Source organism: Pseudophryne corroboree, chromosome 6, assembly GCF_028390025.1.
Source record: "Pseudophryne corroboree isolate aPseCor3 chromosome 6, aPseCor3.hap2, whole genome shotgun sequence".
NCBI classification, from domain to species: Eukaryota; Metazoa; Chordata; class Amphibia; order Anura; family Myobatrachidae; genus Pseudophryne; species Pseudophryne corroboree.
In genome coordinates this window covers 31,649,359-31,669,748 of record NC_086449.1, presented here as the reverse complement: position 1 = coordinate 31,669,748, position 20,390 = coordinate 31,649,359, and the positions used below count along the sequence as shown (strand labels likewise).

General features: G+C 42.8%; 1 protein-coding gene across 1 annotated transcript; it reads left to right on the top strand.

The window, feature by feature from the left end:
• The first annotated feature begins 264 nt into the window (after positions 1 to 264).
• LOC134934182 (vomeronasal type-2 receptor 26-like) lies at positions 265 to 1,209 on the top strand. The gene has a single exon (XM_063929675.1). The coding sequence runs from the start codon at positions 265 to 267 to the stop codon at positions 1,207 to 1,209; it is 945 nt and encodes a 314-aa protein (XP_063785745.1).
• The last annotated feature ends 19,181 nt before the right edge of the window (positions 1,210 to 20,390 follow it).

The following is a 20,390-nucleotide window of genomic DNA, read 5'->3' as shown; positions in this document are numbered from 1 at the left end:
ATCATCCCCTAAGAAGCCATGTTGGAGACTGTGCAGTAGTGCGCTCCTATACTAACACCCCCTCTCGCTACAAGCTATTCTAACATAAAATGTAAAAAGAAAGTTAATAACTAAATAACTAAATAAATAAATAAATAAAATAATTAGTCAAAATTGCATAAAGTTTTAATAACAATGTTTTCTTAGTTTTTGTAGATGTAGGAAATCAACATTATAAATGTATTCAGAACGTTTATTTTCAGCATCACACAACACATTAGTGACATGAAGACGTGTAACATAACCATATTTTTCTATCTTGCAGATGCAATTAATTGCTTGAGGTGTCCATGGGATCAGTGGCCAAATCCTGAGAAATCCAGATGTCTCCCAAAATCCATGGAGTTTCTTTCTTATGAAGATGCATTAGGAGCAATTTTAGCTGCAATCAGCATAATATCCTCACTTATTCCTTATCTTATTTTGAGACTTTTCATCCTGCATAGACAAACACCTATAGTGAAAGCCAATAATTACTCTCTAAGTTGTCTTCTACTGATGTCCCTGTGTCTCTGCTTCCTGTGCTCTTTAGTATTTATAGGTTACCCCCACCACCAGAAGTGTCTCCTGCGTCAAGTACTGTTTGGTCTGGCCTTCACTTTGTGCATCTCAAGCATTTTGGCTAAGACTATCCTGGTGGTGTTTGCCTTTATGGCCACTAGACCAGGCAGCAATGTGAGGAGATGGATGAGCCCCCAAGTGTCCTACATGATTATTATTACCTGTTTCCTGTTACAACTCATCTTGTGCATCACTTGGTTGTCCCTAGCTTCTCCATTCCCACAATATAACACTGAAACTAACCCTGGACTCATCATTGTTGAGTGTGATGAGGGTTCTCCCATTGCCTTCTGGACCATGTTGGGTTACCTCTTTCTTCTGGCCACCATTAGTTTCATTGTTGCCTTCCTGGCTCGGAGACTCCCTGACAGCTTCAATGAGGCCCAGTTTATTACCTTCAGCATGCTGGCCTTCCTCAGTGTCTGGGTGTCCTTTATCCCGGCCTCCCTCAGTGCTCAGGGTAAATACACCGTGGCCATGGAAATATTTGCCATCTTGGCTTCCAGTTGGGCTCTGGTGATCTGTATGTTCCTGCCTAAATGTTTCATCATAGTGTTCAGACCAGACATGAATTCCAGGGAACATCTCATGAGGAAGGAAAAACAATAGTTATATTGTAGAAAACAATTAAAACTTTGGTGAATTCTTTTATAAACATTATTGTAATAATATATTGTATCTGTAAAAGTGCATTTGAAAGGCCTTGTAAGGATTTTTGCTTATCACAACCTTATGCCTCTTTATGGGGTCTATTTACTAAGCCTTGGATGAAGATAAAGTGGACGGAGATCAAGTTCCAGCCAATCAGCTCCTAACTGTCATGTTACAGGCTGGGTTTAAAAAATGATCGTTAGGAGCTGGTTGGTTGGGACTTTAACTCCGTCCACTTTATCTCCATCCAAGGCTTTAGTAAATGGACCCCTATGTCTTGAAAAGTTAAACAAGGAAGGGAGCAATACAATCTGTAGCGAGTACAATAAATCAATTTTCACCCACATACTGTCTCTTTGGAGGTTGAGACAGCCTCAGAAATGACTGCCAGCAGACGGGTTGCTCTACGCATTAGGAGATTTTAAGCAAAGACCTTTTAATTGTAAAATAAAAAGTTTTTCTTTTTTTTTTAATAATAAAAAGTTGTTTTGGACTATGCAACAGTGGTATGGTGTTCCCCGGACAAATTGCACTTCACAATCTGATGGATAAATATCATTTGGCATTGTATAAAGTCTAGTAGAGGAGCAATAGAGGTCTCAGGCTGCTGTTCACGGTTTGCCATGAGCCCCTTAGTTTCAAATAAAATCTTGTCACAACATACAATATCATTCTAGACCAGCATTTCCCAAACTTCTTCATTACAGTCCGGGTTTTAAGGACATCCATGATTGTGCACAGGTGACTTAGGGCCTAATTTTGACCTGATCACAACAGCAACATTTTTCTCTAATGGGCAAAACCATGTGCACTGCAGGTGGGGCAGAAGTAACATGTTTAGAGAGAGTTAGATTTGGGTGGGGTGTGCTCAAACTGAAATCTAAATTGCAGTGTAAAAATAAAACAGGCAGCATTTACCCTGCACAGAAACAATATTACCCACCCAAATCTAACTCTTTCTGCACATGTTACAGTTTGAGTATCCCATATCCAAATATTCCGAAATACGGAATATTCCGAAATACGGACTTTTTTGAGTGAGACTGAGATAGTGAAAACTTTGTTTTCTAATGGCTCAATGTACACAAACTTTGTTTAATACACAAAGTTATTAAAAATATTGTATTAAATGACCTTCAGGCTGTGTGTATAAGGTGTATATGAAACATAAATGCATTCTGTGCTTAGATTTAGGTCCCATCACCATGATATCTCATTATGGTATGCAATTATTCCAAAATACGGAAAAATCCCATATCCAAAATACCTCTGGTCCCAAGCATTTTGGATAAGAGAGACTCAACCTGTATATATGCCTACCCTGCAGTGCACATGGTTTTGCCCATTAGAGAAAAATGTTATTTTGCAATCATCCTTGAATTAGGCCCTATGTAGACAAAAGTGATTGAACACTAACAGCAAATACATTGAAATTTTGTTGACATCAGCACTTTTTTGGTCCACCATGTGGACATTCTTCTTGGCAAACTGTCCACAAGTTCCTGGACAACAGCAGCCGGTATGTTTTGCCATTCCACCTTAAGTACAGTGACCAACTGCGACATGGAAGAAGATCGAGCCAGTCTAGAATGCACCCGTTGCTTCAATTCGTCCCAGAGGTTCTCAGTAGGGTTAAGATCTGGACTCTGAGCTGGCCAGTCCACCGTAACCAAATCTTTCGTAAACCAGTCCAGCATCGCCCTGGAAACATGACATCGAGAAGCCTACGATGATGCCCTTTTCAAACTCGGTAAGATCCTTCCGGCAAGCCATTTCATTAGCAAAATGATTCAATCAGTGCTCCTCAACCCATTTCACCTACCCAGCCTAGTGTAAGTAGTGTTTTTTTCAGGTTTACCCAACATTGTTAGGAACCCCGAAAAGTGCTGCTATAAACCAAGGTTATGATTGCTAGTGTTGGTACCACTTTTGGCAGGTGGGCTCATACCATTTCTTTGAAATGTATTTAAATCTTGCTGGAGTCTCATGTGATGACTACTCTACAGTTGCTACTGAATGTCTGCTTCAGTTAATAGTATCTCAGTCATAGGATGTAGGTGCAAAAATCTTCATTATTCAGTTTCATTCTGATCTGGACATGGTTGGACTGGCCCACAGGGGTGCAGGGGAAACCACCGGTGGGCCCTACTGCCTGGGGGCCCATCCCCTTCTCTAGGGATCAGGTTCCAGACTGTACTGTTACTAATCTAGTACATTATCATGCATGCACTACTGTATTTACTGTTTATATTTATCTAAGGGACCAACCCAATGGTTAGGCAAACCAATGTGGCGGCTGGGCACACCACCTCTCGAGACTAGCCACACCCCTAAACATGGGCCTCTAACACTGTATCCCCCTGGTGGGCCCTACATGCCCCAGTCCCACCCTGGATCTGGACAAGCTTTACACTGTTTTGTACTGTGACATTCTCCACTTGATCAGTATTCTTTATTGTGATTACATGCTTTTATTTCCACTCAAAATATGTCAAATGAAATGTCAGAACTGTTTGTTGTAAGAGTTTTTTGTGTATCATCAATCTTTGGGATCTCTACCAGATAGCATGGACAACTGCACTGTAGACCTATATAACTACAGTATAATCTAAACAAGCAATTAGATCATTTGTCACACTAAAGAAAAAGAATAATTTTCAGCACCTGACTGTGTATTTCCATTCATTGACGTGTTTTGGTTGATCATGCTACAACCCCAGTTCTTCTGTCCTTCGTGGTCTCCTCTGTGTCATGTCAGATCCCTCTGTAGTCTTTATTGAGTAAAGAAAGACATTAGAGACAGTAGAGATGAGCGGGTGCGGTTCCTCGGAATCCGAACCCGCCCGAACTTCATGTTTTTTTTCACGGGTCCGAGCGACTCGGATCTTCCCGCCTTGCTCGGTTAACCCGAGCGCGCCCGAACGTCATCATGACGCTGTCGGATTCTCGCGAGGCTCGGATTCTATCGCGAGACTCGGATTCTATATAAGGAGCCGCGCGTCGCCGCCATTTTCACACGTGCATTGAGATTCATAGGGAGAGGACGTGGCTGGCGTCCTCTCCATTTAGATTAGAAGAGAGAGAGTGAGATTGATTTTAAACAGAGACACTTGATTTACTGGAGCTTAGGAGTACTGTAGAGAGTGCAGAGTTTAGTAGTGACTGACCACAGTGACCACCAGACAGTGCAGTTTTATTTAATATAATCCGTTCTCTGCCTGAAAAAAACGATACACAGTGACTCAGTCACATACCATATCTGTGTGCACTGCTCAGCCCAGTGTGCTGCATCATCTATGTATATATCTGACTGTGCTCACACAGCTTATAATTGTGGGGGAGACTGGGGAGCAGTGCCAGTTATAGGTTATAGCAGGAGCCAGGAGTACATATTATTAAAATTAAACAGTGCACACTTTTGCTGCAGGAGTGCCACTGCCAGTGTGACTGACCAGTGACCTGACCACACTGACCACCAGTATAGTTAGTAGTATACTATATTGTGATTGCCTGAAAAAGTTAAACACTCGTCGTGTGACTTGTGTGGTGTTTTTTTTTTTATTCTATAAAAAACTCATTCTGCTGACAGACAGTGTCCAGCAGGTCCGTCATTATACAATATATACCTGTCCGACTGCAGTAGTGATATATATATATTTTTTATATCATTATTTATCATCCAGTCGCAGCAGACACAGTACGGTAGTTCACGGCTGTAGCTACCTCTGTGTCGGCACTCGGCAGTCCATCCATAATTGTATACCACCTACCCGTGGTTTTTTTTTCTTTCTTCTTTATACATACATACTACATCTCATTATCAACCAGTCTATATTAGCAGCAGACACAGTACAGTAGTCCACGGCTGTAGCTACCTCTGTGTCGGCACTCGGCAGTCCGTCCATAATTGTATACCACCTACCCGTGGTTTTTTTTTCTTTCTTCTTTATACATACATACTACATCTCTTTATCAACCAGTCTATATTAGCAGCAGACACAGTACAGTAGTCCACGGCTGTAGCTACCTCTGTGTCGGCACTCGGCAGTCCATCCATAATTGTATACCACCTACCCGTGGTTTTTTTTTCTTTCTTCTTTATACATACATACTACATCTCATTATCAACCAGTCTATATTAGCAGCAGACACAGTACAGTACGGTAGTCCACGGCTGTAGCTACCTCTGTGTCGGCACTCGGCAGTCCGTCCATAATTGTATACCACCTACCCGTGTTTTTTTTTTCTTTCTTCTTTATACATACATACTACATCTCTTTATCAACCAGTCTATATTAGCAGCAGACACAGTACAGTACGGTAGTCCACGGCTGTAGCTACCTCTGTGTCGGCACTCGGCAGTCCATCCATAATTGTATACCACCTACCCGTGGTTTTTTTTTCTTTCTTCTTTATACATACATACTACATCTCATTATCAACCAGTCTATATTAGCAGCAGACACAGTACAGTAGTCCACGGCTGTAGCTACCTCTGTGTCGGCACTCTGCAGTCCGTCCATAATTGTATACCACCTACCCGTGGGTTTTTTTTCTTTCTTCTTTATACATACATACTACATCTCTTTATCAACCAGTCTATATTAGCAGCAGACACAGTACAGTAGTCCACGGCTGTAGCTACCTCTGTGTCGGCACTCGGCAGTCCATCCATAATTGTATACCACCTACCCGTGGTTTTTTTTTCTTTCTTCTTTATACATACATACTACATCTCATTATCAACCAGTCTATATTAGCAGCAGACACAGTACAGTACGGTAGTCCACGGCTGTAGCTACCTCTGTGTCGGCACTCGGCAGTCCGTCCATAATTGTATACCACCTACCCGTGGTTTTTTTTTTCTTTCTTCTTTATACATACATACTACATCTCTTTATCAACCAGTCTATATTAGCAGCAGACACAGTACAGTAGTCCACGGCTGTAGCTACCTCTGTGTCGGCACTCGGCAGTCCATCCATAATTGTATACCACCTACCCGTGGTTTTTTTTTCTTTCTTCTTTATACATACATACTACATCTCTTTATCAACCAGTCTATATTAGCAGCAGACACAGTACAGTAGTCCACGGCTGTAGCTACCTCTGTGTCGGCACTCGGCAGTCCATCCATAATTGTATACTAGTATCCATCCATCTCCATTGTTTACCTGAGGTGCCTTTTAGTTGTGCCTATTCAAATATGGAGAACAAAAATGTTGAGGTTCCAAAATTAGGGAAAGATCAAGATCCACTTCCACCTCGTGCTGAAGCTGCTGCCACTAGTCATGGCCGAGACGATGAAATGCCAGCAACGTCGTCTGCCAAGGCCGATGCCCAATGTCATAGTACAGAGCATGTCAAATCCAAAACCCCAAATATCAGTAAAAAAAGGACTCCAAAACCTAAAATAAAATTGTCGGAGGAGAAGCGTAAACTTGCCAATATGCCATTTACCACACGGAGTGGCAAGGAACGGCTGAGGCCCTGGCCTATGTTCATGGCTAGTGGTTCAGCTTCACATGAGGATGGAAGCACTCAGCCTCTCGCTAGAAAAATGAAAAGACTCAAGCTGGCAAAAGCAGTAGCACCGCAAAGAACTGTGCGTTCTTCGAAATCCCAAATCCACAAGGATAGTCCGACTCCAATTGTGTCGGTTGCGATGCCTGACCTTCCCAACACTGGACGTGAAGAGCATGCGCCTTCCACCATTTGCACGCCTCCTGCAAGTGATGGAAGGAGCACCCGCAGTCCAGTTCCTGATAGTCAGATTGAAGATGTCAGTGTTGAAGTACACCAGGATGAGGAGGATATGGGTGTTGCTGGCGCTGGGGAGGAAATTGACCAGGAGGATTCTGATGGTGAGGTGGTTTGTTTAAGTCAGGCACCCGGGGAGACACCTGTTGTCCGTGGGAGGAATATGGCCGTTGACATGCCTGGTGAAAATACCAAAAAAATTAGCTCTTCGGTGTGGAAGTATTTCACCAGAAATGCGGACAACAGGTGTCAAGCCGTGTGTTCCCTTTGTCAAGCTGTAATAAGTAGGGGTAAGGACGTTAACCACCTCGGAACATCCTCCCTTATACGTCACCTGCAGCGCATTCATAATAAGTCAGTGACAAGTTCAAAAACTTGGGCCGACAGCGGAAGCAGTCCACTGACCAGTAAATCCCTTCCTCTTGTAACCAAGCTCACGCAAACCACCCCACCAACTCCCTCAGTGTCAATTTCCTCCTTCCCCAGGAATGCCAATAGTCCTGCAGGCCATGTCACTGGCAATTCTGATGATTCCTCTCCTGCCTGGGATTCCTCCGATGCATCCTTGCGTGTAACGCCTACTGCTGCTGGCGCTGCTGTTGTTGCTGCTGGGAGTCAATGGTCATCCCAGAGGGGAAGTCGTAAGACCACTTGTACTACTTCCACCAAGCAATTGACTGTCCAACAGTCCTTTGCGAGGAAGATGAAATATCACAGCAGTCATCCTACTGCAAAGCGGATAACTGAGGCCTTGACATCCTGGGTGGTGAGAAACGTGGTTCCGGTTTCCATCATTACTGCAGAGCCAACTAGAGACTTGTTGGAGGTACTGTGTCCCCGGTACCAAATACCATCTAGGTTCCATTTCTCTAGGCAGGCGATACCGAAAATGTACACAGACCTCAGAAAAAGAGTCACCAGTGTCCTAAAAAATGCAGCTGTACCCAATGTCCACTTAACCACGGACATGTGGACAAGTGGAGCAGGGCAGGGTCAGGACTATATGACTGTGACAGCCCACTGGGTAGATGTATGGACTCCCGCCGCAAGAACAGCAGCGGTGGCACCAGTAGCAGCATCTCGCAAACGCCAACTCTTTCCTAGGCAGGCTACGCTTTGTATCACCGGTTTCCAGAATACGCACACAGCTGAAAACCTCTTACGGCAACTGAGGAAGATCATCGCGGAATGGCTTACCCCAATTGGACTCTCCTGTGGATTTGTGGCATCGGACAACGCCAGCAATATTGTGTGTGCATTAAATCTGGGCAAATTCCAGCACGTCCCATGTTTTGCACATACCTTGAATTTGGTGGTGCAGAATTTTTTAAAAAATGACAGGGGCGTGCAAGAGATGCTGTCGGTGGCCAGAAGAATTGCGGGACACTTTCGGCGTACAGGCACCACGTACAGAAAACTGGAGCACCACCAAAAACTACTGAACCTGCCCTGCCATCATCTGAAGCAAGAAGTGGTAACGAGGTGGAATTCAACCCTCTATATGCTTCAGAGGTTGGAGGAGCAGCAAAAGGCCATTCAAGCCTATACAATTGAGCACGATATAGGAGGTGGAATGCACCTGTCTCAAGCGCAGTGGAGAATGATTTCAACGTTGTGCAAGGTTCTGATGCCCTTTGAACTTGCCACACGTGAAGTCAGTTCAGACACTGCCAGCCTGAGTCAGGTCATTCCCCTCATCAGGCTTTTGCAGAAGAAGCTGGAGACATTGAAGGAGGAGCTAACACGGAGTGATTCCGCTAGGCATGTGGGACTTGTGGATGGAGCCCTTAATTCACTTAACAAGGATTCACGGGTGGTCAATCTGTTGAAATCAGAGCACTACATTTTGGCCACCGTGCTCGATCCTAGATTTAAAGCCTACCTTGGATCTCTCTTTCCGGCAGACACAAGTCTGCTGGGGTTGAAAGACCTGCTGGTGAGAAAATTGTCAAGTCAAGCGGAACGCGACCTGTCAACAACATCTCCTCCTTCACATTCTCCCGCAACTGGGGGTGCGAGGAAAAGGCTCAGAATTCCGAGCCCACCCGCTGGCGGTGATGCAGGGCAGTCTGGAGCGACTGCTGATGCTGACATCTGGTCCGGACTGAAGGACCTGACAACGATTACGGACATGTCGTCTACTGTCACTGCATATGATTCTCTCACCATTGAAAGAATGGTGGAGGATTATATGAGTGACCGCATCCAAGTAGGCACGTCACACAGTCCGTACTTATACTGGCAGGAAAAAGAGGAAATTTGGAGGCCCTTGCACAAACTGGCTTTATTCTACCTAAGTTGCCCTCCCACAAGTGTGTACTCCGAAAGAGTGTTTAGTGCCGCCGCTCACCTTGTCAGCAATCGGCGTACGAGGTTACATCCAGAAAATGTGGAGAAGATGATGTTCATTAAAATGAATTATAATCAATTCCTCCGTGGAGACATTCACCAGCAGCAATTGCCTCCACAAAGTACACAGGGTGCTGAGATGGTGGATTCCAGTGGGGACGAATTGATAATCTGTGAGGAGGGGGATGTACATGGTGATATATCGGAGGATGATGATGAGGTGGACATCTTGCCTCTGTAGAGCCAGTTTGTGCAAGGAGAGATTAATTGCTTCTTTTTTGGGGGGGGTCCAAACCAACCCGTCATATCAGTCACAGTCGTGTGGCAGACCCTGTCACTGAAATGATGGGTTGGTTAAAGTGTGCATGTCCTGTTTATACAACATAAGGGTGGGTGGGAGGGCCCAAGGACAATTCCATCTTGAACCTCTTTTTTCTTTTCTTTTTCTTTGCGTCATGTGCTGTTTGGGGAGGGTTTTTTGGAAGGGCCATCCTGCGTGACACTGCAGTGCCACTCCTAGATGGGCCCGGTGTTTGTGTCGGCCACTAGGGTCGCTTATCTTACTCACACAGTCAGCTACCTCATTGCGCCTCTTTTTTTCTTTGCGTCATGTGCTGTTTGGGGAGGGTTTTTTGGAAGGGACATCCTGCGTGACACTGCAGTGCCACTCCTAGATGGGCCCGGTGTTTGTGACGGCCACTAGGGTCGCTTATCTTACTCACACAGTCAGCTACCTCATTGCGCCTCTTTTTTTCTTTGCGTCATGTGCTGTTTGGGGAGGGTTTTTTGGAAGGGACATCCTGCGTGACACTGCAGTGCCACTCCTAGATGGGCCCGGTGTTTGTGTCGGCCACTAGGGTCGCTTATCTTACTCACACAGTCAGCTACCTCATTGCGCCTCTTTTTTTCTTTGCGTCATGTGCTGTTTGGGGAGGGTTTTTTGGAAGGGACATCCTGCGTGACACTGCAGTGCCACTCCTAGATGGGCCCGGTGTTTGTGTCGGCCACTAGGGTCGCTTATCTTACTCACACAGTCAGCTACCTCATTGCGCCTCTTTTTTTCTTTGCGTCATGTGCTGTTTGGGGAGGGTTTTTTGGAAGGGACATCCTGCGTGAAACTGCAGTGCCACTCCTAGATGGGCCCGGTGTTTGTGTCGGCCACTAGGGTCGCTTATCTTACTCACACAGTCAGCTACCTCATTGCGCCTCTTTTTTTCTTTGCGTCATGTGCTGTTTGGGGAGGGTTTTTTGGAAGGGACATCCTGCGTGACACTGCAGTGCCACTCCTAGATGGGCCCGGTGTTTGTGTCGGCCACTAGGGTCGCTTATCTTACTCACACAGCTACCTCATTGCGCCTCTTTTTTTCTTTGCGTCATGTGCTGTTTGGGGAGGGTTTTTTGGAAGGGCCATCCTGCGTGACACTGCAGTGCCACTCCTAGATGGGCACGGTGTTTGTGTCGGCCACTAGGGTCGCTTATCTTACTCACACAGCTACCTCATTGCGCCTCTTTTTTTCTTTGCGTCATGTGCTGTTTGGGGAGGGTTTTTTGGAAGGGCCATCCTGCGTGACACTGCAGTGCCACTCCTAGATGGGCACGGTGTTTGTGTCGGCCACTAGGGTCGCTTAGCTTAGTCATCCAGCGACCTAGGTGCAAATTTTAGGACTAAAAATAATATTGTGAGGTGTGAGGTATTCAGAATAGACTGAAAATGAGTGGAAATTATGGTTTTTGAGGTTAATAATACTTTGGGATCAAAATGACCCCCAAATTCTATGATTTAAGCTGTTTTTTAGGGTTTTTTGAAAAAAAACACCCGAATCCAAAACACACCCGAATCCGACAAAAAAAATTCGGTGAGGTTTTGCCAAAACGCGGTCGAACCCAAAACACGGCCGCGGAACCGAACCCAAAACCAAAACACAAAACCCGAAAAATTTCAGGCGCTCATCTCTAAGAGACAGACTCAACTGCACATTCACCCTTCACTCAACTGTGCAGTCACCCTTCGTTTCTTATGCCATTAATTAAAATGAGAATTCATAAAAATTTCCTCAGCAGAATAGAGAGACAACCATTTAGGGACATGGAACCTTGTATTTTACCAGATCCAAGCATCATCATCATCATCATCATCATCATCAGAAGCATCATCAATCATTGTTTTCCTAAATGTCAAACATACAGTAAGCTTCTTGTCCAACTTAATCAATTGTTTCCCTATAAGCTTATAAAAACATTGAACTGGTCTCCACAAAAATATTACAAGAGAGATGATAGGGCACACACCATCCATAAGTGCAGTGAAAAACAGAAATAGTACTGTACAGTACATCAAATACTCATTATATTCCTTGTGGAAAAGTCCTCTGATAGTAAGTACTGGTCCTTCATGCCTCTCATCCTTCACACGTTTGGTTTCCATGGCACTTTTGTATGCTGTGTTGTGTAACTCTAGTTGAACCCCTCTGCTTTGTTCTAAACTAATAGTTTTAGTTTCAACTTCATTAATAATTAAATTGGTCTGTAGCTGGGAGGTAAACTTTCACCTCTATTATTTGCCCTCATTCTGAGGCCACTTCATCCAGGATACATATTATTTCAAGGTATAAAGTTGGGTCCTTAAAACAACAAGCTGTATTTATAGAGTATGCAGATGGCATCATCCACATGTTCACCAAACCCGTTGACTCTCTCCCCTCATTGCTTAATGAACTGTATTCTTATAGAATATATCCCCAAGATAAAAAATGAATTCTGAAAAAATAGAAGCGATTTGCGGTGTTTGTGTTGCCTCCTTTGTGTTCAAAAGTAATTTCATGGTTCATTTGATCTGGGAAAAGCTCTAGAGTCCATCTTGTGATCTTGTACAGGTTGGGTGGTAATATTCAAAACCCTAAACACTGTTGAAGCCAGAGAATGCTACTGTGCATATTCCATATTGGCTCCTTTTGCGAGGTTTCAATCTTTAGCCAAGCTGACCACCACCTGTATTTCCACACATGCTCGTTGCATCTTGCAGTGTGTTAGAGAACCAGTGGGACATGGATGTGTTCCACTTAGCACCAAAGAGACCCTGCCATTACTGTTGAGCCATCTTGCTACAACCACTGATACTGCTTGGATTCTGCATTGTAGCCTCATACTGGTTGGGGACCTGTATGTTCCACTCAAGCTCCGCTATATGCTGAGAATCTGTATATGCATAACTGTGAGTATGACTGTACAAACCACATTATTGCTGAATAAACCGCCCAACTGGTTAAGTACTGACGTGGCTGTTCATCAGTGGCTGACTCCACTGATGTTTTCCATTGCTCTGCCATACCACTGCCATTTGTACATACATATTTCAACAAAAATATGTCCACTTCCTGGAATAGCTGACTCTTCTCTTTGGTTATGGACCCATTTTATTTTGCCTTTTGGACAAAGCATAATATTAGGAATTTATGGGATGTTGCACCATTGAGATGCTTCTCTCAGTTCTTGGACCTTTGGGACTATTTTGACATCCTACCTAGGAACATGGGTATATATATATTTTTTATATGGCTTGCTACTTGGTCACAATCTGCCCGAAAAAAAAACCTATATGAACTAGCATAGGAGGTGGACATGTGGGAGAACTTAGACCCAGAGGACTAAACTCAGATTATGGAGAAAACCATACAGCAATCCATAGGTCTCTCACTGCACTATAGACTCTCAGATTCTTTTTTCTTTACACTCCTAGGCTAAATGTTTCCTATTGAGATGATCCACAAAAATGATTAAAGTAAGAAAAGTGTGCTTACACAAAGAAATAACACTGTATATATATTTTTTTGTCTTTACACATTATCATTGAGGCATTAGCAGACCCTCTTCACAGTTGCAGTGGATTATCATAGTGGGTGGCAAAAGTCCTTCTGTACCAACAAAGTTGTGTTTACTTGCTACACTTACATGCAGTTATGTGGTCATAACCCCAATTCATTAATGTAGCTTTTTCTTGGTACCTACAAGCACTTTTTTTTCCTGACACATTGACCGGAAAAGAAGGAAAGTTACATGGCATGAAGTGGGGAGAAGTGAAAGATGAGAGGGAAGACGATACTGTACAACTGGGAGTAAAATGAGGAGATAAAGGGGGGTATTCAATTGTTTTAAAAGTCAGTTGGGTGCCTGTTTTTTCCTATCTAATAGACAGGAAAAAACAGACACCTAACGAACTTTGCAAACATTTGAATTTGCTCCAGAAAAAGGGGCGTGGTCACCCAAAGGGGGCGTGTCCCGTATAGTAGAACCTTTTATACTATCTAGTACTGTTGCCCCTTTCACATTATAGCACACTGAATGAGCTGAAATTCACCTTGTAGCACACTGAATGAGCCGAAATTCACATTGTAGCACAGTGAATGAGGTGAAATTGTGACAGCAGGGACAGCCAGAGTGATAACAGGGATAGAGACAGTGACGACAGGGAGAGAAACAGTGATGACAGGGAGAGAGACAGTGATGACAGGGAGAGAGAGTGACGACAGGGAGAGAGAGACAGTGACGACAGGGAGAGTGACGATGGAGAGACAGTGACGACAGGGGGAGAGACAGGGAGAGAGACAGGGGGAGAGAGTGACGACAGGGAGAGAGTGATGACAGGGAGAGTGACGACAGGTAGAGTGATGACAGTGACGACAGGGAGAGTGACAACAGTGACGATAGGGAGAGTGACGACAGTGACTACAGGGAGAGTGCCGACATGGAGAGTGATGACAGTGATGACAGTGAGAGTGACGAGAGTGAGAGTGACGAGAGTGAGAGTGACTACAGGGAGAGTGATGACAGGGAGAGAGCGACGACAGGGAGAGTGACGACAGGGATAGAGACAGGGGGAGAGAGAGTGATGACAGTGAGAGAGTGACGACAGTGAGAGTGATGACAGTGAGAGAGTGACGACAGGGAGAGACAGTGGGAGAGAGTGACGACAGGGAGAGTGACGACAGTGAGAGTGATGACAGTGAGAGACAGTGACGACAGGGAGAGGCAGGGGGAGAGAGTGACGACAGGGAGAGAGTGATGAAAGGGAGAGAGTGACGACAGGGAGAGTGACAACAGGGAGAGTGACGACAGTGACGACAGGGAGAGTGATGACAGTGACAACAGGGAGATTGACGACAGTGACGACAGGGAGAGTGACAACAGGGAGAGTGACAATAGTGAGAGACAGTGACGACAGGGAGAGACAGGGGGAGAGAGTGACGACAGGGAGAGAGTGATGACAGGGAGAGAGTGATGACAGGGAGAGTGACGACAGTGACGACAGGGGCAGTGATGACAGTGAAGACAGGGAGTGTGACGACAGGGAGAGTGACGACAGGGAGAGACAGTGACGACAGGGAGGGTGACGACAGGGACAGCAGGGAGAGAGGTGATAGCAGGGGAACATTACCTTATTTGTTGCTGGCAGCAGTGAGCTGGCACCGGGTGGCTGGTGAGCGAGAGCGTCAGGTGGCTGGTGAGCGGGGCCGGCGGGCGGCTGGTGAGCAGGATCGGCGGGCGGCTGGAGAGCGGCGAGCGCGGGCGGCTGGCAGCGGTGAGCGGCTGTGAGCTAATACAGCGCTCTACATAGCCGCCGGCCGCCACACAGGGACGGGGAGCACCATGTGCAGCAGGATGCCACTTCCCTCGCCTCCTGCTGCACTTTCTGGGCTCATTTCCTGGTCAGTGTAAGAAGTGGCGGTATACCATACTGCCGTAAACCGCCCCACTTTGACCACTGCCCTATATTATTTTAAAATTTAACTTTTATTCATATATTTGTTAAAACATATCAAAAGTACTTCACATTAATGTTGCCTGTTAGCCTTTATATTTCTTATGTCTTAGTTACTAATTAACCTGCTATGAGGCTAAATGAAGCAAAGTGCTAGAAAATGATAAAGAAAAAAAGGGGGTTATGACATGATGAAAAATAAACTGTGTTTATAAATAAAAAATATTAAAATGATTTCCTGTGTCCTGTCCTTATTTGTAGATATAAATAGAAAATTGTATTTTCAAAGGTTGTAAATCATCTATTTTCCTGTTTCTTATGGATTATAAATTCACTTATGTTGTGCCATGATTTCTCTAGTATGTACATTCAGGATTTCAAGTTTTATTCAGAAGACATTATGTACTTGTGTTTCAAAATTGTACACAACATGTAGCAGCTGCACCAGTTTATTATAATGTTGAAAAACAGCAAAGACAAATGATATGTCACTATTTCCGGCTGGAAATTTCAGTTAGCCATTAGAGTTAAACAATATGGAGAGACTTGTAATTGTAAATGCTCTAATTATTTCCTGTAGTAGTGTACAAGTATTTTAATATATGAGTGTATTGTACATATATGTATTAAAAAGTTTTTTGTAATATATTTTTCATACACTTTATATTCTTGATCACACTTTCAGCATTACATTAATTTCATTTGTCTTATTAATACAACAATTACTTTCTTATATTCATAGTTCAAAATAAATTCAACAAGAATGTGCACATACAATGGCTGAAAGTTTTGTTCCCTCTATCTAAATAGTTATGATGCCGTAGTGGGCATTCACACTTTAGACAGGTATTTCCTTATGTCTCCTCCGTGTTACAGAGGTACTTTTTGTAGAAAGCTCCCTGTATAATCAATGCTTTGTTATAAATTCACTACAATATGATACTGGATGAGGCACACATTAGTATGATAAACAGCTAGGCATTAGTGCATATTAAGACATTTAGCACATTTCAGGACAGGACACATTGTGCCCAATGCACATTTCGCTTGTTATAAGCTTTGTCAAGGCTATAATGTTCATTATAGCCTTGACAAAGCTTATAACATGCGAAATCCAATTCCTGAAATCCATAAGAAACAGGAAAATAGATGATTTACAGCCTTTGAAAATACAATTTTCTATTTATATCTACAAATAAGGACAGGACACAGGAAATAATTTCAATATTTTATTTTTCATCACGTCACAACCCCCTTTTTTTCTTTATAATTTTCTAACACTTCGCTTCATTTAGCCTCATATCAGGTTAATTAGTAACTAAGACATAAGAAATATGAATTTTAACAGGCAACATTAATGTAAAGTACTTTTGATATCTTTTAACAGATATATGAATAAAAGTTAAGTTTTAAAATAATATTGGGAAAACGTGCACCCAACAGCAATCCAATTCTTTTCTCTTTATATTCATTCAGTCTATTTTCTAATTTGAGGGTAGCACTTGATCTTAATTTACATATAAGACACACAAATGTGAAAGTAACATTTGAAGATCAATATTCCCCAAAAATACGTACATTTTCTGGTGCGGAAATCTTATTTTTCAATTAGAGCTCAAAGGCAACAGTCAGAACCCGGCCCAATTTATAAATATACTTGTCGTATAATTTTATTTGGGACTGGGCCACCAACCTGTGACACTCCACTCAGTGCCTGATGGCACCCAGTATGAAAATTATAACTGTCTTTGGGCCAACTAACCCTCATAATCTTACAGATGTAGGAGCAATTGAGGGCATGAGGACACCCTGACCCATGTAGTTTTCTTGCTTGAAAAAGACACCACTGGAACCAAAAAAGAGAAAAAGATGCAAGAATAAGAACAGTGCGGTATACCAAAAGCACCAATGAAGAAGGCAAATCTTCTACAAGTGGAAAAGAACTACATTGAGAACTTGATATAAAACATTACCAGGTTCCATCTACCTTCCTGCCTATCATACTCACTTTTACCTAAGCTTAACCATATCCCACCACATACTTAGTGCCAACAATTGCTTCATAATTGCAAACCAGAAAAAAATCCGAACCCCCTTCCACCAAGCCACTTGTTAATTCCATTTGCTTCATATACCATTTTGAACATTTTGGGCCTGATTATTAGTCTGAGCATCCGTGGGCACTTTTCCTTTTGGCTGCAGTTGGCTACTTACTTCCTTTTGCTAACACAAGAATTCACCCATATATTGTAAACTAAAGTCGGCATATCTGCATGTGGTAGCAAATTCTGCCCACTGTTTTTATGTCAACTCTTTCAACCATCATCATTAGGTTCTGGATTATGCTGGATGCAATAGATCCACCTGAAACAAATGTCCAAATTCCATCCACATTCTTTGATCCAGCAGGGAAGTTGGCATGCACATCCATGAGATGGAATAGTTGCATGCGTTCACATGGTCACTGCCCAGGTACCACCCAGAAACACACATTTTATAGATAGTATGCTTCATCGATGAATGCATCAATCTGCGTGCACTTGTATAGCTGACACTGTGTACAGCAGACTATCTTTAGCTTACTCTTCATTAACCTTACCAACTTCTCCCTGTGTTCCGCCTCTTACATCTATCCTACCCTCGTCCCTCATTCTCCATTACGCCATCTCCCTGCTCCATTCTCTTACTTTCCTTTCCATCAGACTGGAAATATGAGGGTTTTTTTTATTTGTTAAAGACCCTAAGATCTCATATTACTTATAGGTTCTTTGTGTTATGTCCTTTTAATTAATTGAAAAGGTAATTTGTATTTTTAGTTTTGTATTTTAGTTCATTTCTCATTCCATTCTCTCTCTCCGTCCTCCTTGTTTTCAATTCAGTATCCTTTCCATTTTCTTCTTTAAAAATGTTAATAACGTTTATTTTTAAAAAGAAAGAAGAAAATAATAATCAGTTTTTGAACATATGGTAAATATCCTATCATTATCATTAGTAACTACATTCTATTCTGCTGAATATAGCATTAAGTAAGGATTTTTGTGGTCAGGAGATAAAGCCGTTAGTGATTTGGAAGATAATTCAGTGTCAGAAACCATAGATAGATGCAAAAGAAAAGTATATATTTAAGACAAAATTAGTAATCTCGAAAGACAATTTATACTTGACAGAGCCTTGACAGAGCTGAAAGTGAAACGCGTATTGGCCACATTACACTAATTTTGATATTAGCACAAGGGAGTACTCTGGAATATTGCCAATTGTTTACTGCGTTTGTTTTCCATCTCTATCCATAAAGAGTCTTACTACTGCCTAACTTAGAAAGTCTACACTATCGAGAGGCATCATCATCCAAAAGTGTTTATTAAGAAACTCTACATAGTTTAGGACCATATAGGGTATTGACAGTCTGAATATATAAGTGCACATGGATATATTAAATAAAAGCATTGTAGATATTCTTATGAGAATCAAAGGTAAAACATGTGTACTGAAAGGGTTAACCAAATACATTCAAACTATTGCGGATATATTTTTATGTGACCCACAGGCCACACAAATGCATACTAAAGGGGGTAAATCATTTTCAGTAACCACCATCTGTTATATACTATTTGGAAGAACTAATAGGAGCATCACCCACAGGATACTGGTAACTATTAAGACATTTGTTACAGAACTGTCACACTATCAACAATACGGTATACGTTCAAGATACCGGCTGTCGAGATCTCGGCTGCTGAAATACCAACGTACGTCAGAACACCGACGGTGGAATCCAGAAAAAGTCGGGATCCTGGCACCAGAATCCCGGCATCCAGCATCTAGAAGGTAAATATAGCCGGGGAGGTTAGGGTTTGGCTGCAGAAAAGAGGGGGCAGGTGTTATGTTTAGGTGCCACCCTGAGCGATTAGGCTGTGGGGAGGTTAGGGTTAGGCTGTGGGATGGGGGGGTAGGGTTAGGCACCAACCGGGGTGGTGGCTAGGTTTAGCCACTAATGGAGGAGGGTTAGGTTTCGGTAAGGGAGGATTAGTTTTAAGCACTAAAGGGGAGGTTAAGGTTAGGCTGCGGTAATGGAAGATTAGGGTTAGAGGAGTTGGTGTGGGGGCTTTGTATACTGACCTCACCCATGTCGAGATCTTGACCATCAGGATACCGGTGTCGGTATTGTGACAACCGGCATCCCGTCCGAATACCAATCCAGATGCAGTAGAGTATAATAAAACTTTTATGTGACTCGATAAAAATGATAAATGTTTTATACTGTTTTTTACTGTTGGAACAATTAGCAACAGTATATATGACTTCACACTTTATGGGATATAATTATATCATATTTTATGTGTCAAGTCTTTAAGCATCATTTCAATAAGTGTGAAGAACAGATATCTACATTCCATATATTGCTGGAATTAGACATTTCTGAAATGAGAGAATTGTCTTTGAATGTGTCCAATTAAAAGGCCCAATAGACTAATTTTGGGTGTCAAAAGTAGGCACATCATCTTTTTATCGAGATTTCACACAGAGAGGTAGCACCTCATCCTTGTGTATCGGTTGATAACGCTTATTATTCCAGCTGTCATCATCCTGACATGACTATATATATGGACTAGCAATTGCACATTTATTATAGGTGCAGTGCCCCTTTTTAATATTTATATGAGCTAGACACACCTGGTAAAACAATGAAGTGACACATCCTTTTGGTACACTGCAAGTGTTCCTAAATCTGAACCATTTATTTATTATTTCTTTATTACCAGTTATTTATATAGCGCACACATATTCCGCAGCGCTTTACAGAAAATATTTCACATCAGTCCCTGCCCCGGTGGAGCTTACAATTAGAGATGTGCACCGGAAACTTTTCGGGTTTTGTGTTTTGGTTTTGGATTCGGCTCCGCGGCCGTGTTTTGGATTCGGACGCGTTTTGGCAAAACCTCCCTGAATTTTTTTTGTCGGATTCGGGTGTGTTTTGGATTCAGGTGTTTTTTTTTTCAAAAACCCTTCAAAAACAGCATAAATCATAGAATTTCTGGGTAATTTTGATCCTATAGTATTATTAACCTCAATAACCATAATTTCCACTAATTTCCAGTCTATTCTGAACACCTCACAATATTATTTTTAGTCCTAAAATTTGCACCGAGGTCGCTGAATGACTAAGCTAAGCGACCCAAGTGGCCGGCACAAACACCTGGCCCATCTAGGAGTGGCACTGCAGTGTCACACAGGATGGCACTTAAAAAAATTGGCCCCAAACATCACATGATGC

Excerpts from the sequence above, each read along its gene's own strand:
- LOC134934182 (XM_063929675.1), top strand. The coding sequence starts at position 265 with ATGAAGACGTGTAACATAACCATATTTTTCTATCTTGCAGATGCAATT.